Source organism: Dipteris shenzhenensis, chromosome 11, assembly GCF_047967505.1.
Source record: "Dipteris shenzhenensis isolate YYH24624 ecotype China chromosome 11, Dip_SZ_1.0, whole genome shotgun sequence".
Taxonomy (NCBI): Eukaryota; Viridiplantae; Streptophyta; class Polypodiopsida; order Gleicheniales; family Dipteridaceae; genus Dipteris; species Dipteris shenzhenensis.
Genome location: NC_141606.1, coordinates 31871768 through 31892578, shown reverse-complemented (window position 1 = coordinate 31892578; position 20811 = coordinate 31871768). Strand labels below are relative to the sequence as shown.

At 47.6% G+C, this 20811-nt stretch overlaps 1 protein-coding gene across 1 annotated transcript in view; it reads right to left on the bottom strand.

Annotated features, from left to right (window-relative positions):
* Positions 1–20811, bottom strand: part of LOC147896912 (NOL1/NOP2/sun family protein / antitermination NusB domain-containing protein) — a 147755-nt gene that overhangs the window by 16941 nt on the left and 110003 nt on the right. Inside the window, exons 10-13 of the mRNA XM_087381394.1 lie at positions 16500–16560; positions 16280–16387; positions 16013–16131; positions 15783–15854 (exon numbers count right to left, since the gene is read on the bottom strand). Coding sequence (XP_087237520.1) covers positions 15783–15854; positions 16013–16131; positions 16280–16387; positions 16500–16560 — 360 coding nt within the window. The remainder of the gene's footprint in view (positions 1–15782; positions 15855–16012; positions 16132–16279; positions 16388–16499; positions 16561–20811) is intronic.

The window sequence follows — 20811 nt, the reverse complement described above, 5'->3', positions numbered from 1 at the left end:
AGAGAGTTGGTGATACTGCGTGTTCCCAAACAATTCCTATCCCGACGTCCCATTGCCTTAGCTCGCTATCCTACCAACCTGTTGCCTTAGCTCTATCCTACCAACTTGACACATGTCAATCACCTAACCCATCGCTTTAATTATGATGTGTCAAGGTTTGCTATCCCACCGTCCTGATAGGCATTGACCAGGGAGCTTAACCATGATCTCTCTAATTGGTGCCATCCAACATTCTTAGCGGTGGTTAACCCTACAACCATTGCCATATTTCCATCCTACCTACTTAAGTTATCCTGCCGCTCATTGCTTTAATGTTAACATACTAACCCGTGACAAAACATGTGTGCCTCAGGATCTATGGAGCGCTCTAGGGTGGATGGAACCTATGTGGAAACATGATGAAGAGAGTGCTCATGACATGTACCTCAAGTCAATTAGGTTCCAAGATAGATTAGCTTGGACTCATAAACAAAATCTTGAGTGTATGTGCATTTCTCTATTCAACAATACATGATAAGCCTCTTATATAGAGAGTGTCCTTAGTGTCATGACAAGAGAAATCATTAATCTATGATTAGTAGACATTCAAACATTATTATATATTATACGCCAATGGTGTAACATGTATATGTATTTATGATGGACACCGACTGATTTGTTATGGCAGTGGATCATCTCAGTAGAGAGGACTAGTTGAGCTGGAGCCACTGCTTCAGATGGCATCGAATTTGGACATGTGATACTTATCCTGTTAATAAGAATGTGCACACACATGTCTAGGTCCTAGGGGCAATAGGAAGGGAAGGGTATCAAGGTGCATTGAATGGTAGATGCATGGGTCATAGGCTAAGGGTAGGTATAAATGGGAAGATGGAACTTGAGTGATCTCAAGGGACATTAATGAAAGGGTATCACCCTTTCATTGTGAATCTCACGTAGCATTCTCTCTACCACATTGCATTCATCCGCCATCTCTCTCCCACCTTGCATGTAGGTCGAAAAACGGAAACAAGTACTCTCATGAGGGCGCTCTTCCCCATTGGAGGGCCAATCGGCATTCAAATTCTGCATGCATTGCACACATTTGCATTCTCGAAAAGACTGGTTCTTCACATTTGGTATCAGAGCAGCGACAATCCACAAAAGGGACAGCAAGAGAGGAGGAAGAATGCAGCGAGACAGAGGGCGAAAGCATGCGAAACAAAGTCACAGACTGCAAGCGCAGCGTAGAAGAAGGGCCGTACTGGCAGGCCACGTGCAAGCATGCCCGCGCGAGAGAAGGCATGCGCGCGAAAGACAAGCCAACAGACGAAAGAGGCGCCACACTCTGAAAATGACGCACGACGAGGTCACATTTTGACCACGGCCGGCATGACATTCACGAGATCTGGAGACCAAAAAACTGCCAGCAAATTTCGGCAAAAAGGCAGCAAGGGGCTCTTAGATGCTATCTTTGCATCATAGAGTCTCTGAGATAAAGGGCTTTCTCTTATTGTTTTGGTCTTTGAATGGGGAACCGGGTGTCCTAATGGGGTGAACCCCCCATGCGAATAGACCCTTAAAACCCTTAAACCGTGAGGAAAAGAGACCCCCCCCCCCCCCAACTCCCCAACCAAAAGTCGGATTGGAACAAGATTTTAAGGGGGTGATCCACCCATCAAGTACCCCCAATAACAGTATCTAGAGCACCAATCCGCTCAAAACAAGTAGCCCAAACGGATTGTACCAGTTTACAGCATAAAAACAAGGAAGAGGGGCTAAAAGAGAAGAAAGAAGAGGTCATTTTAAGTAGTTTTTCGACACAAGCGAAGCGAGAGTCGGATAAGTACCACCAACTCTACAACACTTGACTTTTGCTGTAAAATAAACCCCTTTTCTGAAACTACAGCAAGTCATTTTCTCTCTTGTATTACTAAAAGGAAAGAATGGAAGGAGAATGGATATTTAATGATGAACTTGTCCTTTTTCCTCCACTACCAGAAGGAGATAGGGAGAGAACACCATCACCTCCTCTTGAAGAGGATAATGTAGATGAGAGTTACACACATATTGATTATGATAACCCACGTATAGAATTACCTTCATCTCTCCTTCAAGCATCTCTTGACAGGGAGTTTTCCTTCAGAAATGAAGGGAGAAACGAGTCCATCCAAGAGCAAGGCGCTGAGTTTACGCCTTTAACTCAAAATCCCATACACATGGATTATAATCCAAGTGCAAGAGGAAGAGAGCAGTCTCCCGTTGATAAGTTGGTTTCTCAGCTTAGCCATATGATTGAACAGTCCATTATGACAAAATTTGGGACTAAGAGAGTGCTGAATTTTGGGGATGAAGATTTAGGTACCCCCTCGAAGAGAGCCAAATTTCAACCTCGAGCGAGAATAGAGTTCCCAAAGTATGATAGAGCAAGAGAGGTGGATAAAATCCTCAATTGGATTCGCCATTTTGAGCTATATTTTGCCCATCAAGATAAGACCGACCACGAGAAGCTTGCTCTTGCCACACTACATCTATACAAGGATGCTTTGATGTGGTGATTCTTATCACAAATGGGACAAGAGCCTATTCTTCAATCGTCCAAATTTGTAGGGCAGCTTAAGGCCACTTTCATGCCTCCGAGACATGAAGAAGAATTGACCTTCCGCTGGGAAAGGTTCAGGTAATTCGATAACGAGAGTAACGCTGAATTTACAGCTAGGTTCTGGAAACTCTCTTTAGAGTTACCTGAGAAGAGTGAGGATGATAAAAGGAAGAAGTATTTAGCAGCCCTAACTCCAAAAGTGAGGTATGAGGTTGAAATGTTCAACCCCATCACCTTGAAAAACTTCACTAAATTGGTTGAGATTGCTGAGAGGAAATTGAATCCTCGTAAATCCTTCAACAAAGGAAAGTAGAAAGCTATTGTACAAAATGTTAACAGCCAATCACATCCTAGATGGATACCATTTCCTTCCATGACTGACGATGAGAAGAAAAAGCTAATTAAGGAGGGTAAATGTTTTGGATGTAAGAAACATAAGCCAGGGCATCCATGGCATAAATGTCCTACTATATTAGCCGAAATTGCCAAAACCAATACAATAAAAGGAAAAGGCAAAGCATCCAAGCAAGAAGGTGAGGTTTCTACCTCCTCATCCCAAGACTCTACGGTGAACATAGAACCAAGAGTAAATGCTATCCATTCAGCCAACACTGGTGTATGGATGTGTGAACTGAATAGAGAGTAGGCATATTCATTGTAGAGTATAGACGGAGCAAAATCTGTGTAGAGCGTCTGATACGCTAAATAGGGCTGAAATAGAAGAGTTGGAAAAAGAGATTGATCATCAAGGCTCTGTTCTGAGCCATTGGATTCACCATCCACATAAGAGTGACTTGCATTCACATCAACCATGGGCTGATCTACTTTCTCTTTTCCTTTTCATGATACTTGCATACCACTATCTGCATTGCTTTGAGGAGATCCTCCTAATCTCAATCTGCCTGTCCATGGCAAAGTATGTGAACCACTGCTAGAGGACACTACAGGTCCACTAATATTTTGTGATTGCTGCTGTGAATTTCCTTCATGTGAAAATGCTAATGATGCAGAAGTTTGAGATGAAGGATTTGGGAGAGCTGCGTTATTTCTTGGGCATTGAGGTGATTAGATCACCAAGTGGGATACGGCTCTTGCAGAGGCAAGATGGATTGGACATGTTGTCCAAATATGGGATGACAGGCTGTAAGCCTATTTCAGTTCCTTTGGAGCCTCCATGCGGAAAGCAAGTGCAGCCGCTGAAGGAGGGCCATCGCTCAAGACCATTATAGATAATGAGATCGTGTGATGTACCTAGATCACATAGTGCATGTCCATCAGAAGTGATAGGGGCCCCCGTCTATCAACGAACAATGGTGATATGGGGGTGTCAGCAAGATCTATGTTGGGGGAAAAACAGCGTTCTCTCGAAATCTAGCACTGGCGTCTGACGTGCTCATGTCCTCGCGTTGAAGTCCCCCACTAGGAGAACATCTCTACAGCTCGAGAAATCTCTGATAAATTGGTGAAGGGGTGTATACGGTGATGTCTCAGTCTCCTCTTGTACCACCCTGGCAAAATGTGAGGTCTCTAGTGGGAAGTAGCTGATTGCTATGAAGAGATCACGGCTGGTGGTACGTCGCAGTCAAATCCAAAGAAACCTAGAATGTGGATCTCTCCTCTCCACTGAAATCGCCCCAATTAGAGGTGATCTATATAAGATTGCTACTCCTTCCGATCCCTGTACTCCACCTATCTCCCTCATCTCCTCTCTGTAGGCTGACTCCCGAGTGTATCCACTAAACATTGGAACGAGGCGCTCTGGGCTCTGATGTGTGTCTCTGTGTAGAAGACTATGTCTCGTCCTGTCTATGACTCCGAGAAATTCCCAAGCACGGAACAAAAGGTACCGTTACAGTTCCAAATGGTACAAGCGAGGGTCTCAGTATCCTGAGTCTAATAGACCCCACACCCTATGTGGAGGAGCGGTCAGGTGGTCAACAGGGTCCGGTGATGCGACGTCCATCCCACACTACTACCCACTTCCCCTCTTTGTGAGCCGCATCACGCAACTACAAAAGAGCACGTCTCTCCTCTATCTGAGGTGCTCATCCATAGATATAGTGGCGTGATCACGTAGAGCCGATCTACGATGCAAAGCTGCCAGGCGTGCCTGAGTGTCCCTGAAACATATAACAAGAGGCTGCTCTCTGTTGGGATCTCTCCCCACTCGCCATGCTCCCACAATAGCATGGTCAGGAACCCCTAGTGTGGTCGCCACCACGAAGGTGGTCATGTTGTCCATCGGTGCAATCTCTGTCCATGGGATCCCTCGGACTTTGATATTGAGAGCCTTGGTGGCCCTCTGTTGTTGCTGCTATAAAAGGGTAGCCGAAACAGTTGCCTTCGCAGATTCCCGCTTCACCACATCTACCTGAGTCTTTGCTATGGTCGATTGCATGGTGTCTATCTAAGCCTCCACAGTTGCTGCAGGTGTACCTCCTGAGGCCACAGGAAGAAAACTCCTTCCTGAGCTCTACAATGTCCTCTCTGAGCTTCTTGATGAGACTGGTCTGCTGCTAAATAAAAATCGCCTGCTCCTAAGTAAAGTGCGCCTGCTCTTGTGCAAACCAAGTCAACTCCGCCTCACGTGCCCGAATGCTACGTACTTCTATGAGAAGTGACTCCCATAGATTTGGTGGGTCAGCCAATGAGTAGCTCGGACCTCTCGAGATCTCGGATCGGCAAGGGACTATAACAAAGGTAGAGACGTGGGACTCGATGGATGGTGACCGGGTGAGACGAGCAGAGAGAGGGGGTATCAATGATGAGGGGATTCTAGTAGAATACTAGAAAGAGGGCTGGCTCAAGGGAGAGGAGAGAGGGAAGAGAGAGAGCACTATAAACCAATATGGATATCTGGGTGATGGATATCTAAGTGAGTGAAGTGGGTGATGGAACAATCATCGATGTAGCAATCGATATAGTTGTCGACGTCGAAGTAGAGGATCTCATTGTAGCTATCGAAGTCGATGCTAAGGACCCCAAGGTGCATGCAGGTGAGGATGATGATGATGATGATGAGGCATCGAGGTAGGTGATGTACTAGTCTTCGTTGTCGCCTTGCTATCCACACCAAGTCCACTCCTACTGATGCGTGTGTTAACATCCTCTAGAGTAAGTTGCTTTGGAATCCTGTCCTCTTTCTTCTTTCTTCCTTTTGTCATTCTCTCGCTCGCCTTTCCCCATCTTGTGATGCTAATTCAAAACCCTTTTTTTGTTTTTGTTTTGCTAGGTACATGAGGCATCACAATTTGTTGGCTCCTCATGGGGGCCCATCAACCCATGTACACATCATTACTGAAGGGGAGGGTGAAAGGGAGCTGCAGCCGGGCGGGAGCTCCTAAGTGGAGGAGCTAGGCTAGGCAGCGCGAGAGGTGAGGACAGAAGAATTGAAAGCATTACTAATGGAAGATAGAGATTGCATGGCTTGGTCCTACAAAGAAATGAAAGGGATTTCCCAAGAAGTTGCAATACATACCATACCAATAAGGGAAGGATCCAAACCAAAGGTATGTGCACCTTACAGAACAAATCCCAAGTATGGCACGAGCTGGAGGAGATACAATTCCATGAAACCAAGGTCTCTTAGTTCCCCATGGCCTTAACCGATGAAGCCTCAGAATAATACCTAGACCTCCTAGTGGAAGAAAGAGCCACATGGGACCTGTTGCAAACTGAATTCAAGAGGCGCTTTCAAACGTAGAGACTACAAGATGATCCTGCTCTCCAACTAAGCAAGCTCGAACAAGGTCGATGAGAAGATGTACACACGTACCTGGGCAAGATGAAACACTTAATTGCCAAATTTGACCCACACCCCAATGATAAGTACCTCATGGCTTGGTTCATTGCAGGCCTAATCCGCAAAGATATGAAAAAAATAGCGCTGAGTGCGGGAAGGGGGAGGGGGAAGGCAAGGGCGGAGAGGCTGAGAGAGCAAGAGGCTGAGGGCAGGGGGCAGGAGTAGGAAGGCTAAGGCGAGGAGCAGGAGTGCGGGAACGGGGGGAGGCGGAGAGGCTAGGAGTGGGGAGAGCTGAGGCGGGGGACAGAGAAGCTAGGAACGGGGAGTGGAAAGCTAAGGGTGGATAGTGGAGAGGACTAAGGGCGGAGCAGCAAAGTGGGTGAGGGGGGGAGCGAGCGAGTGAGGGTGGAGCAGCAGAGTGGCTAAGGGGGGGAGCGAGCGGCTAAGGGCGGAGCAATAGCACAGGTGAAGGGGGCGCGAGAGGGCAAAGCAGCAGAGAGAGAGAGAGAGAGAGAAAGAAAGAAAGAAATTTTATTAGAGTCTTCGGAAGACCGATGGGTCTATGAGACTGAAAGAAAACCTGATACAAATCACAGTAAGGGTGGAGCTACTGAAACGAGCATCATCACCCGTGCTGAATCCTAAGTCTGATCATACATAATCAAATACATCTCGATGTAAGAATGAAAAGAAAAGGACTGGTGGAGCGGAGCGAAATCCTCCGTACGTCATGTCCCCCTGACTGGTGCATAGCTGGTGATGGGACGCTGGTGCCCGTCAAGGGGTGCCGTGCATCTCGGTCTCTTGGACAAGGATCGACGCAAGACCAGAGCCACAGTGACTCCCGTGGGACGTATCCCGGGTCTAAACAATGATGGGAGGTCCCCCAGAGTGATCTGTGTATCCCCTCGATGTCTCGCGTGTTGTGCTGCGATTGTCGGGTCGGGGTCTCTGTCACGTCGGCGGCTACAAATTGGACGATCAATGTCACTCGATGGGAAGAACCCTGTGATCCTGCTCTGAGAGGTGTCTGATGATGTGACCAAGCCCCGTCGCCTGAGTAAGTACTCTCTATGTCGGATTCCCTCGTGAATGAAGGCCGCGAGGCATCTCTGATCTGGGTAGGTGAGGAATCTCGAAAGGAGCCTGGAGCCGTCTCTAAAGAGGCAGTGGTAGCGACCTCGGATCTCGTAGTACACTGGGCACCTGAACATAAAATGCTCCTCCGACTCTACCTCCTGACAGTCGCACAGTATGCATAAGCAATGCTCCCTAGGAATCCCCTCTGCTCTGCCGCTCTCTATGCGGAGGCGGTGTGATGATACCCGAAACTATCCGATGGAGATCCGTAGTGAGTGAGGCATATGAAGCTCAGTGTACCCCGGTGGTGTGATGAATCCCTCCTCCGAAATGTGAAGACAGTAATCTATGTAGAAACTCAACTTCACTGGAAGCTCACTCGGCTCCAACCAGGTCCTAAAAGTGTGAAGCTGCAGGAGATCCTCTCGAATGACCTGGTTGGTATGTGGCCCAATCGGACTGGTGGGTGGGAGTACCGAGGGGCATCTAAACTGTACTAAAAAGGAGGTATCCTATCTATGTGGAACCCTAGTCTCACAAACCAACTGTGAGTCCGTGCATACCAGCATCGCTCGTCTCCCTCTGCTGCCAACCTCATGAAGGAATCGAGAGCCAACCACGGCAACCTCTGTCTCCCTGATGTGCAGTCCCCATATGATCTAACCCGGTGTAGATATGTGATGGTCTGAAAGGCTGCATCGAGCTGGAGTGGAGAAGCACCAAACTCGGCCTGAATGATGTGATGTGGTACAGACGGTTTTCCCCGGATCATCCGTGAGAGCATGAGGATCTGCAAGCGCTGCACCCATGTCCACTCTATCTCTGACATGTTAGGCCCCCAACAAGGGCTACCATACATACTGGCTGGTCGGACCAAGGAGTCAAAGAGAAGAGCCTTGGTCTGAGGGTCCTGGAAGTGGAAGTGAAAGCATTGTCTCTCTAGCCGAGCCAGTGAGGCGTATCCCCTGCTCAGTCTGGCCTGCATCACTGGTCTCATCGTGAAGATCAGGCCGGAGAAGATGACCCCCAAGTAAGTGTATGAGAATACGATCTCAGCTGGTGACCCACCCAAAGTAAAAGTAAACTGTTTCCATTGCATGTTTGCTCGAGAGGTGTTAAATATCATGACCTTGGTCTTGCCAAGGTTGACCTCCAAATCATGGGATTAAAAAAAAGCCTGCAGTGCATCCAGGTGTCGCTGGAGCCCCTCGGGTGTGGACGACAAGAGTACCATGTCATCTGCATAAAGAAGAATCCTGATGATGATCCCATCAAGTGAGCAACCGGTCCCTCCAAACGTCCCCATGAAAGTCTCAAGCTCATCGATGTAGAGGCCAAACAGGGTCGGTGATAAGGGACAACCCTATTTGACCCCTATGGTACTCACGATCTCATCTGTGCAACCTGCGCCTATACGAACTCGGCCTGAGACTCTCTCATACAGTGCCATGACTGCCCAGATGATCTCCTGATCAAATCCCATTGTCTGTAGGCTTGTGATAAGACGAGCTCGAGGTACTATGTCAAAGGCTTTGCAGAAATCCACAAAGCAACAGTATACCCTCTCCTTCCGTGATCTGGCCTCCTCAATGACACTCCTGAGTGTGAGTATGTGATCCATAGTCCCATGGTCTTGCCTGAAACCGGCCTGACCCTCTGCTCTGAGCCCTCTCATCTCTGCGAACAGGCTGACCGATGCATCCAATACAGCTTCATAGATCTTGGACATCACATGTCCAATCATGATAGTCCTGTAGTTACTCGGGTCCATGGGATCCCCTACCTTGTGGATGGGGGTGATGGTGTTGAGTGCCCACGTGTGGGGGAAGCCAAGGCAAACAGCGTCGTTGAATAGCTTTGCTAGGATCGGGGCTAACGTGTCGATCCCATATGCGATAAACTCAGTGCATAGCCCCTCGTGATCCTTAGCTCGGCCATTGTGCAATTTCAATGCTGAGTCCTTGACTCCCCCTCTGGTGAACAACGTGCAAGTGGTGGGACGAGGTGTGTGTATGAGGTCTGGAGTGGGCTGGTGTGGGACATCATATAGATGGTGTGCATACGTGTGCCAGACTCTCGTGTCGGTGAGGGGTGATGAGGACCTACGCTCAAGGAATCTCCGCCAAAAATCCTTACAGTTGCTGCTGTACAAGATGTGCAGCAGCTCCTCCTCATTTTGGCAAAGAAAAGCCTGCTTCTTCCGACGTACGAGACGTCAATACTTGCATACCGTGTCTGGTGTGTTCGAGAGGTGACATCTGGTTTCAAGTCGGAGCTGTCGGCGATAAGCCTTGCACTCCGCATCGTACCAATTGTTGCAGGGTACAGAACCAAGAGGTGGTGGTCTAGTGGACCGTGTGGTGTGGGGAAAGATTTGGAGGGCAACCTCGTGGAGTGTGCGACTAATCAGGGCAGCACGGTCCTCTATGAGTGGTATGTGATCGATGTAGGTTAGGAGTCTGTTTAGGCGTCCAGAGTAGGCCGGTGAGAGGCTGTGATCAAAGTGTATGTCGTGGTAGGTGTCGTGCTTCCTATGTGGTGTGTGTGGTGTGGCTAAGCATGGGGTGGCGATAGTAAAGAATAGGTATGTGTGATCAGCTCCTAGAGGGAGTGGTGCTACGGTGAAGTCGGTGATACATGAAGTGAAGGTAGGGGATCCCATGATGTAATCTACTACACTAGTGCCCCCCCCCCGGTGTGGGAAGCAAGTAAAACGACCTGAGGAGGGCCAAAGGTCAAGCCCGTTGTAGATGATGAGATCATGCATCCTGTCCGAATCAAGGAGCGCGTGTCCATATGGTGTAACAGGCCCATGTCGGTCCGATGAGGTCCTAGTCATACCTGCTCCGTCTAGGTCCATGTCTGGAAGCATGATAGAGTCGTCTCGGAAGTCTAGGAGTGGTGCCTGTCGCGTACTCGTCCTGGCGTTGAAGTCCCCAACAAGGAGAACTTCCCCACGGGCCGAAAGGTCTGGGATCTTGATGTAAGGGTGCATATGGAGATGTCTCACCCTCTTCTCGTGCTCTGGCGAAGTGGGATGTGTCTGGCGGGAAGTAGCATATTGCTATGAAAAGGTCATGGGTGTCTGTGCGTCGGATCCGGATCCACATGATTCGGGAGCGTGCGTCCTTCCTCTCAATGGAGATTGCTCCATCGAGGGAAGACCTGTACAATACTGCGACCCCGCTTGATCCTCGGACTCCTCCTGTATCCCTCGTCTCATCCCTGAAGGCTGACTCCCATGTGTAGCCACTGACTATCGGTAGTGGACGCTCTGGGCTCTGGTGTGTCTCCATGTAAAAGACTATGTCTCATCTTGTATAAGACTCCGAGAAGTTTCCTGGGTCTGACCATAAGGTGCCATTATAGAGTCTAGGGTCTTGAAAACCTGTGAGAGAGAGAGAAGGGGGGGGGAGAAAGAAAGAAAGATGTATTGCATCTTCAGGAGGCCTTGTGGGCCTATGAGACAAAGTACAACATCAGAGTGACTCATCCTCATACAGGCCATTGAGGGTTGAGGCAAAGGGCTCACTAAGACCCTTCACTCAGTAAACTAAGCTCAAAGCTAATACTCAATCGTAGAGTCAGAACACATAGCCAAGTGCCATGGTGGCTCTCATGTGGGCTGCAAAAATATCTCATATCCATGTATGTTGGGTCGTCTCTCGCTACACGGCAGCATGGTCTCAGTTATCTCTGTATCCAGTGGGCCATATCAAGAGTGACACCTCTGGTCGGGCGGTCTCCTCTGGGTAGAGTTGTGATGGGTTGGACCTCCATCATACATGCTCTGATCCGTCGTTGCATCATGTGTGGCTCTTGTATCTCTAGTTGCATCCCTCCTCGTCGTCTCATCCCATCCGACCCATGCTGCCCTCATGTCATCTATCTCCTCCTCCTCTACTCCGTCATATTCTGGGGTAGACTCGAATGCATAGAAATCGTGGAGTGTCGCTGAGCTTGATCTACCCCCTCATGTGGTACTGTCCCCTCCTACTCTTAATCTGACACAATAAGGTCTCCCTATGTCGTCTCATATCCATAAGATAGAGGACAACACAAACCTAGTCTTGAAAGTGAATCAGCCGGGAGAGAGGCCCAAAACCATGCCCCTCCTAAAAGAGGCAGTGATACCGTCCTCGAATCTCATAGTAAACTAGTCGAGTACAAACTCCTCTATCTCTCTCTCTCTCCCAACGTGCATAGTCTACAGATCCACTGCTCACTAGGTGTACATGTGGCTCTCCCTACCTCGATCCTCAGCTGATGGGACAAGACCTGCATCTGTCCAATGGCAATCCTGAGGGCGCGTGACACTTGCATGTCCTCAATATATTGGGTTCTAGTAATCATTCCAGCATTCGATACTATCAAGAAGTGGTAACGGTAGAACCAAATCTTGGTGGGGAAAACTCCTGCCCCCCCCCCCTCCCAAAGTCCCTGAGTATAGAGTTGGAATAGGTACAACCGTATGATACAGCTAATGTCATCCCATCGAACCAAGGAGATCAGGAGCATCCAAGCTGTACTGAAAGGGGGGAAGACAGACTATCTGAATACCTTGGCTGTGAAGCCATCTGGAAATGTGTGCATACTAGGCCATGTGGATCCCACTCTCAACTAATCGTATAGATGAATCTAGTGCAACCCTCAGTAGTCTCCCTCTAGAGAGAGATGTGGCCAGCAAAATGTGTGTTAGTCCTTTTTTTTAGTATATACACGTTTTACATATTATCTTAGATATATAATAACTATGCGCGTTTCCAAGCAAATTCCTGTGGGAATTTCAAAACGTTACTCCACAAAACCCCTAAAACGCTTGTCGTCTTCTTTTTTCCAAAGAGAAGAACCTTCCAACCAATGCACATCAGCAATCCATGGAACGCTTGACCAATGGAATCTGGCTGCTATGCAACCTGCTTCTCAAGGCTCACCTCACTGCCTAGAGTGTACCTGAAAGAGGGTGCCAAGAAGAAGGGTGGGGGGCTACACAAACAACGGATTCCTCGATCTGTGAGAGTATAAAAAATGCTTGTAAGCCATGTCAGGTAGAAACGCTGTCCCCTTTCCTAGATCCCTCTGTGTGGCTACAAGACGAATCTGCTGAGCCTCCCTTAAAATGCAGTTCCAGGTTGTGAGTGTTGGCCACCATCTCCCAGGCCCCATCCTTCGGAAAGAACTCGGGTCTCTTGTGAGAGGGAGAGACCGAGTCATAGATACTTGAGCAAGACACTCTAACCATCTATCTTGTAGGTTGGAGAGACTCTCTCATCGGAAAAGCCTATCATCCCTCTGTACGAGATATCTTTGCATCTCACCAAAGAGCCACCATGGCACTTGGTTTTGTATTGAGTACTAGTTCTGAGTTTTGAGCTTTTGAGCTTCTTAGCATAGCACTCAGCAAGGGCCCTAGCGAGCCCTTTGCCTCAGCCCACAGTGGCTTGTATGAGTTGCTTTGTTGATTGTAATATGTCTCATAGGCCCCCAAGGCCTCTCAAAGATGTGAATACATCTTTCTTTCTTTCTTACTTTCTCTCTCTCTCTCTTCATAGAAATGGACCTTCCCTACACCCTCCTCCCCTCTCACGGTTCGAACTCTCGTAGGGGATCAATGAAACATCACAAGAGTTGGGGCTCTTTGTGGTTGCCCTGCAGCCCCTTATTGGTATAAAGTGTGTTATGGAGTTGAAAGCTCCTCTTTCTTAATACAGCTCTCCTTTCTTCTCATGGTGGCAGCTTCCCCTTCTATTACTCCTCTATTGGTTGGGGGGCTTTCGAATGGCCTGTCTTGATCCGCGTTCTCTACTCAGGATCTTCTTTGGATGATGACTGGTGCAAGAGGCTCGAACTGATGATGGGAATGGCACCATCTATTGGACCTTCGGTGGACCATTCGAGTACTCGACCATCCGCAAGTATGGACAAGCCGGCCTAGTCTGGGCTGAAGATGAGTGAATTTGGGAGCCGAAGATGTCATGCCAAAATGGCTCTGTGAGCCGTCCAAGATTTGTGCCTTATCCAAGTTCGAGATAAGGTCTATGTTCGATGAAGACGGGCTGCAAATTGATATGGAGCAAGGAAAGGTTGGCCGACTTAGCGCCTTGACGAATCGGTGTGATCACATGGCACACTCAAAAAGATTCGGCTTGGAACTCATAAGTGTGTTAAAGATGAAGCCCCTTGGAACCTTGCCTCGCTCCTCCTTTTATTGTCGAGGGTGTTGGTAAGAGTGACATTGGGTGGGCACAATGAACGACCTTTGGTGAACATCCTACACCTGTATAATAAACATGTTTGGAGTCCATCGGCCAATTGAAATTCGGCTTCGACTCTGACACTTGAATCCTTGCCTTACATGTGGCTGACAGATTTGGACCCTTCGCTTACATATCCATTGTCTCCAACCCCACTCCTCGATGGCTCTGTTCTCCTTCCATTCGATTGTCACACAGTCTCATGACGACTCCATCACGCTTCCAGGTTCTTAGGGCAACCATCACTTTAATCAATTCAACCAGGCAACGATGCTGAGAGGGCTGAGCAGGTTCTACATTGAAGGGGCTATAGTAGCTCCATCTTTCCTCAAACCCTAGGGTGTAATGATGGACCTAGTACTTCATCAAAGTGTGTGGGCACCGGCCCCTAGCTTGTGTTTGCTATTCTAGTTTACACTCCGAGATTAAGCCATGGATCTCAAACTCATGCGTGTAGGAGTATTCTAAAGCCCCGCCGAATCCTTGCCGTTGAATGATTGGCTTTGGAGACCTGGCCTTAAGCTTTGGGCCACAGATCCCACCGTCTAAACATGGCAGCCGCATCTTGCTTTGAAAGGTGATTACCCAGTTTGGATTGTACATATGACCCCCCCCAAAAAACATTTTGGGCCTTGTGATTGCCGAATGGCAAATGGTCGCCAAATGGGGAATGTGATTTGGAGGCCGTGTCTAACCACCAAAGATGGGTTACCGAATTCGGCCAAATGACCAAAGCTGGGCACAATGAGACAAGCCTGTAGACCTTGAACATTCTTCTGCATGCATGCCACGAGGCCTCCTTGGAGCTGATTTTCAGTTCACCCTCACTCCGGTTTGGGCACCATGAGACAAGCCTATAGACCTCCGGGGCCTCCTTGGGCACCATGAGACAAGCCTGTAGACCTTGAACATTCTTCTGCTTGCACACCCAGGGGCCTCCTTGAGCACCATGAGAAAAGTATGTAGACCTTGAACGTTCTTCTGCATGGGCCTCCTTGGAGCTGACTTTCAGCCCACCCTCACTCCGGTTCGGTCTTTTGTAGATGTCCCGTGCAAGGATCCTATTGGATCTCTGCACTGTGGGTGGCACATTTTTGTGCCAACAGCAGTCCAAAAGGGAATGGGTCAATTACACTTGTATCAGGGATTCTATAATTAAATCAAATTAGAAACCAGCTGAACACTTGTGCCATTTGAGACTTAGAAGACAAAATCCTGTGGCAGGATGTTGCAGACAGAATAAGACTATCAAGTCGTAGAGACAGGAAAACATCTCTTCTTGCAACACCCTCCCATCTTCTATTTATACACGGATCTTCTCATATGACTTCATGCTCACATGCAAAAGCAATGCAAATCACAGATATTTCTTAGAAGTCCTTACGTGCAGGCCAGTAATTCGCAAGCAGAAAAGCAAGAGATGGGAGAAATGGAGATGTAGAAGACAGATCAAGCATGGCCTACAACAAGGTAACAAGCTTTGAAACTGTACTTTAGTTCATACCTCCTCATGAGCAGTATCATAGATACTTTTGCCCATTTTATATGGCGTGACAGGGTATGAGTTTTTTCAAAGGCACAACCATCCATTAGTATCTTCTAAGCTATATGAATTTTGTGGTTCAGCTATTCTAGGGAGGATGAAGTTGCAGATTGTGATAGCACCTTCACCTTTCCATTCCAATTACAACTACACAAGTTTTGGAGGAATACAAGCTGCTGCAAATTGCACTTGATAAAATGATTACTGTCGATTCTTCGTTTACTGTCAAAGCATCCTGACACCCATCATGTCCTCCCCAGGGCTTATTCTTTTTTCTGCCTTCAATCTGAAGTATGACAACGGGCTTCCCATCTTATGTGGTATGACCAAAAATCACCTGTCTTTCTAAGTTGCAAGCTTATTCAGGCATCTCTTACCCTCCATCAGCCATGAAAATAGGCTCACCCCATCAGAGATAGTGGCACTAAAAAATGCAAGTTTGAATAACAGCACAGCAAACTATGGTAATAGCTCTACCTTGTGGTCTCTGTCAGTTTGAACCTTCATTTTTCCAGGCAAGACCTAGACCATCAAAAACATCATCCAAAATATGTATGCCAAAAAAGACAAAATAAAAAGTACCTTGGATAGGACACCCAATCCACTGCATGGAGCATCAAGTAAAACTTTGTCCGCTATTACTTCAAATTCATCCTGCAATAATTTAAGGACTGATCTTTTTCTGAAAATTAAAAATGGTATACAAGAAGGTGTACGAGAAAAGAAATTATATGCAGTAACAGGACTCTGAGACTGAGATCTTCACAGAGATTTAATCTTGAACATAGTTCAGGATCAACATAAAGACTTACTGCAAAGTCACAAAGGTTGCAATGATAAGTTTGAACAATATTTTCAACTCCGAGCACACTTGCTGCTTCTTCCAGTGCATGTAATCTACCCCTGTGGATATCAATAGCCACCAGCTTCCCTGCAGTCAATATTGCTCCTTTACTGGTGATTCATGTATGTATTCAATAAACCTATGTGCACTCTATCCACCATTCATTCTTCATGAAGAATAAATCCAAGCAAAAAAATGTCTGGTGAAAAAGCCTTGAGGCACAAGTTTTGCCTGCCCTGGTTTTTCAGGCAAGAGGCCATGTAAAGAGCCTTCCCTCCTGGAGCTGAACAGCAATCAATTATAGTCTCTCCTGGTTGAGGGTTGACCAATCCTACAACTAGTCCTGCATAACGACAGCAACTCTCTTAGTGACTTAAAAAGTGTAATCCTTTAAGCGTCAAATAGTTCCAAATGAAGGCTTCATACGTGTCATGGTATGAAAGAAGAAAACATGCCTGCACTTTCATCCTGGACAGCACAGAGGCCTTGTCTGAGGAGTCCAGCTTGGATAACAGCCTACATATACAATTGGTATACATGGCACTTAGGGAACCATGAGAACAATATCACACAACATCAGGATATGTCAATTCATGCAAAATAAAGTCTCATCATGTGGGACTCAGAAAACCAGCAATCATGGATGCATATATTGGGCATATCTGTTCATCCTGGATAGCACAGAGGCCTTGTCTGAGGAGTCCAGCTTGGATAACAGCCTAACATGCAATTCTTACACATGGCACATAGCGAACCAGGGGAACAACACACGAAAAGGCAATTCGTGCAAATAAAGTCTCATCATGTGGGACCCAGAAAACCACAATCATGATGCATATATTGGACATATCTGTTTGCAGATACACCTGCAGCTTCTCCTGTGCAAATATATACCCAGTACCTCTTAACATCGACCAGCTCTATATTACAACAGCTGAAGAAACAAACAAGAAACATTGACCACGACTCCCAGCCCCAAAACTTGACTCCTCTCTATAGGATGTACTCATGGGCAACATAAGGTAACCTGATGTCGAGATGCCACGATGGTGGTACTCGAATGGGGTGGGTGGTGTCTTTGGAACATGCCCAATCAGGATCCCATTGGGAGGTACATGGTCTCTTTGGAACATGTTCAAGAATTGCTACTAGCATCCTTGAATCCTCTCTATAGGATGTACTCATGGGCAACGTAAGGTGACCTGACATCGAGCTGCAGGGGCCTATGTCCAGTCTCCTGCAGACCTATCATGCTTGAAAATAAGGGTCTTGGTCCCAACATCTCCCAGCCACTTCTCCCATGAAGAAAAAGTATGTGATCTACTGCTATCTGCAGCAATGTCATAGGGGGTCTCATTAGCCTAGACCTAAGTCAAGTGATCTCACAAGGTGCATCTTTTGGTTTAGGTAGTCAATGACTCTACCCTCTTGAGCAGCAGCAAAGGCCCAGAAAGGCCCTCACCATCAGAGTTCGCGGTATTCCACGTACTGATACCATTCATATGGACGATGCGATAACCTTTGTGACCACCACCCTGGGGGTTTCAGAGCAGGGGATCGAGGGGGCCTGGTGAGTAGGGAGAGATTCCAACCGAGAGCAGCCCCTTGTCATACGCTTCCGAGACACCCAGGCACGACTGGCAGCGCTCCGACGTAGACAAGCCCTGCGTGATCACCTTGGGATATCCATGGATGAGGACCTGACACCCCTGCAGGTCGAGGAGAGGCATGTTCCCTTACAGCAATGGGATGTGGCCCGCAAGGAGGGGAAGGGGGATGTGGTCCGAGACAGCCAACTTCTGACAGGACCCCATCGAGCACCCACCTGCTCTTCCGCATAGGGAGACGGTGTCTATGAGACCCAAGATACCGAGTACCTTTCATGCACCATCTCGAATTGTAATGGTACCCTATGGTCTGATCCAGGGAGCTTCTCGGAAACCTTTGCAGGATGAGACATAGTGTTTTACACATAGACCACCAGAGCAGCATACTACTAAGTAGATCACGGCCCCTTGTGCGTCGGCGGATCCGGACCTCTAGAGTTGCATCCCTCCTCTCCAATGAGAGAAGATCTGTATAGGACCGCCACTCCTCCAGATCCTCGTACTCCGCCCGTCTCCCTCGTCTCATTCCTGAATGCAAACTCCCATGTGTATCCACTGACGATTGGCAGTGGGCGCTCTGCACAGCACATCATTCGAGCTAGTTCGGCACGTCCCCAATGTAGCTAGATGCAGCGTTGCAGACCATTACTAGCTACACCATGTCAGACAGTACGGGTCCAGTAGTACAGCAAAGCGACGGAGGTTTTCCATGCTTGGCTCTATCTTCTTCCATGGCCCTCACAGAAGGTGGGGATGAGAGAGGTTGGTATGCCCAGACACGTAGGTGGTTTGAGAGATTGAGGCTTCCCATAGACAGTCTGCATCCCTTTCAGTACAGCTTCAACGCTCCAACTATCCCACTAGAATACCACGAGGTCAAACAGGTCATTCGAGAAGATCTACTACGGTTACACACATTCAGGACCTCATTGGAGCCGAGCGAGCTTCTAGTGAAGCTCAATTTCTACAGAGACCACTCTCTGCACATCTCTGAGGGGGGTTTCATTGTCCCACCAGAGTACACTCAGATCCACCTGCCACACTCACTGAGGATCTTTGAGTTTCATCAGACCGACTCCGTATTGAGAGCGGACGAGCTGAGGGGATACCTAGGGAGAGACGCATATGCACGTTATGTGATCGACCGGAGGTGGAGTCAGAGGAGCACTTCGCATTTTGATGCCTCGTGTACTATGAGATCCGCAGTCAATACCATTGCCTTTTTAGGGACGGTCTTGGGCCATTATCCAGACTTCTCTCATACCCAGACCAGGGATGCCTCGCCGCCTTCATTCATAAGGTAGTCCGCTATAGGGAGCACCTACTTAGAACGCAAACACGGTCCTCAGAGCAGGATCGCAGAGTTCTTCTAGTCACACTGCACGCGCCCTACAGTCATTGATAGCAGACGCAGTAGAGATCCAGAGCCTGAGACACGCCACACTCGACAACGGACGGACATGCAGACCACACTGAGCCATCTCCCATCCCTGTTTAGGCTTGGGCCTCGGCCTACAAGGGTAACTATAGCCCTGGTCAACAACAGAGTCATTCCCAAAAGACCGAGATGGGTGGCACACACCATAGATAGTCGCCAACGCTCCATCACTGGCTACATATTAGTATCCCCCTAACACATATATAGCTCTGTGGGGCCGCTTGCATGGACAAGTGCCAGCCAGCCTTGATGGTGACTGACCCGAGTATGAGGATGATGATGATGTTGATGACGATGATGACAATGTCAGTACTGATGATATGACTATGTAACTACTTAGCACTTAGCATTCAGCATGGGTGATGATGCTCGTTAGTAGTCCATCCTTTCTACTTTGATTTGTATTAGTTTTCTATCAGTCTCATAGACCCATCGGTCTTCTAAAGACTTTAATAAGCAATCTCTCTCTCTCTCTCTCTCTCTCTCTCTCTCTCTCTCTCTCTCTCTCACACACACACACACACGAGCGAGCCTCGAGATACTGTGACATGAAGTTGGGAGTAATAAACTTCATGCACCTCTTCACTTCCTACTGCTTTCGAACTGAGTGATAGAGATATTTATCATTGGGAAAGGGACATTAAAAATAAGCTTTTATACCAAGAGACCACACCATACTTTCCTCCCTTAGATGAAAATGAAGATGGTAACATCCCAAGTGATGTTGTACTCAAGCATAGGGAGAGGCAAAGGATCAGCAGAGGCCATAATCTCAAGAAGCCGAGAGAAGAGCGATACGTTATTGAAAGAAGATCTTACGGCTCAACATGACATGAACTGATATATATCGAGGAGTTTGAACGGGCTGATTGGGTCGGATAGGTAGGTTTCGAGGAAACATTGCACCTCCTTCATAGATACCTTTATAATTAGCCCAAAACACTCTCCAAACTCTCATTAGACACAAAGGCCTATAACTTTCAGTAGAGACATGATATCAAAGATTCAAACACATATAGAGATATGTCTTGAGATGGGCTTCGCGCTGGTATACCTTTCGTAAGAAACAAAGAAGCAGCCTTGAAAACTATCATGAAAACAAACTATCAGACACAGAGACTCATAACTTTTTGATGTAGTATTTGATTAAGGTCTATTCACATAGAGACATGCGCCTTGAAGATAGCTTCGCGCTGATATAAGTTTCATCAAAATCGGACTACCGAGCAAAAAGTTATGAGCAAAACACTAACAGGGGGTCAAACTGTCATAAAAACTGCCCTCCACCCATGCTAATTTTGCCTGAGCAGGATGCTCCCTCAAGACTCCACCTTCATCAACGATCCACCACTCATAGATTTTGCCTAGAAGAGGGTAAGTAACTCCCTTAGTGGCTCGGGAAATGGATGGACCATGTGTGTTTGCCTGAGCAGGATGCTCCCTCAAGACTCCACCTTCATCAACGATCCACCACTCATAGATTTTGCCTAGAAGAGGGTAAGTAACTCCCTTAGTGGCTCGGGAAATGGATGGACCATGTGTGTGCAATGAGCCTCCGAATAGAAAGAACTTTTAAGGCATTGAAAGAAAGAAAAGGGAAGAGAGACTCAAGAGAGGGAATACAAAGTGATCTTCATTGTCAATAGAGTGAGACTCCACTCCAATGCAGCTCAAAATACTACAAACACAAGGGAGAAGAAGAGATTTCATACGTACAAGAGA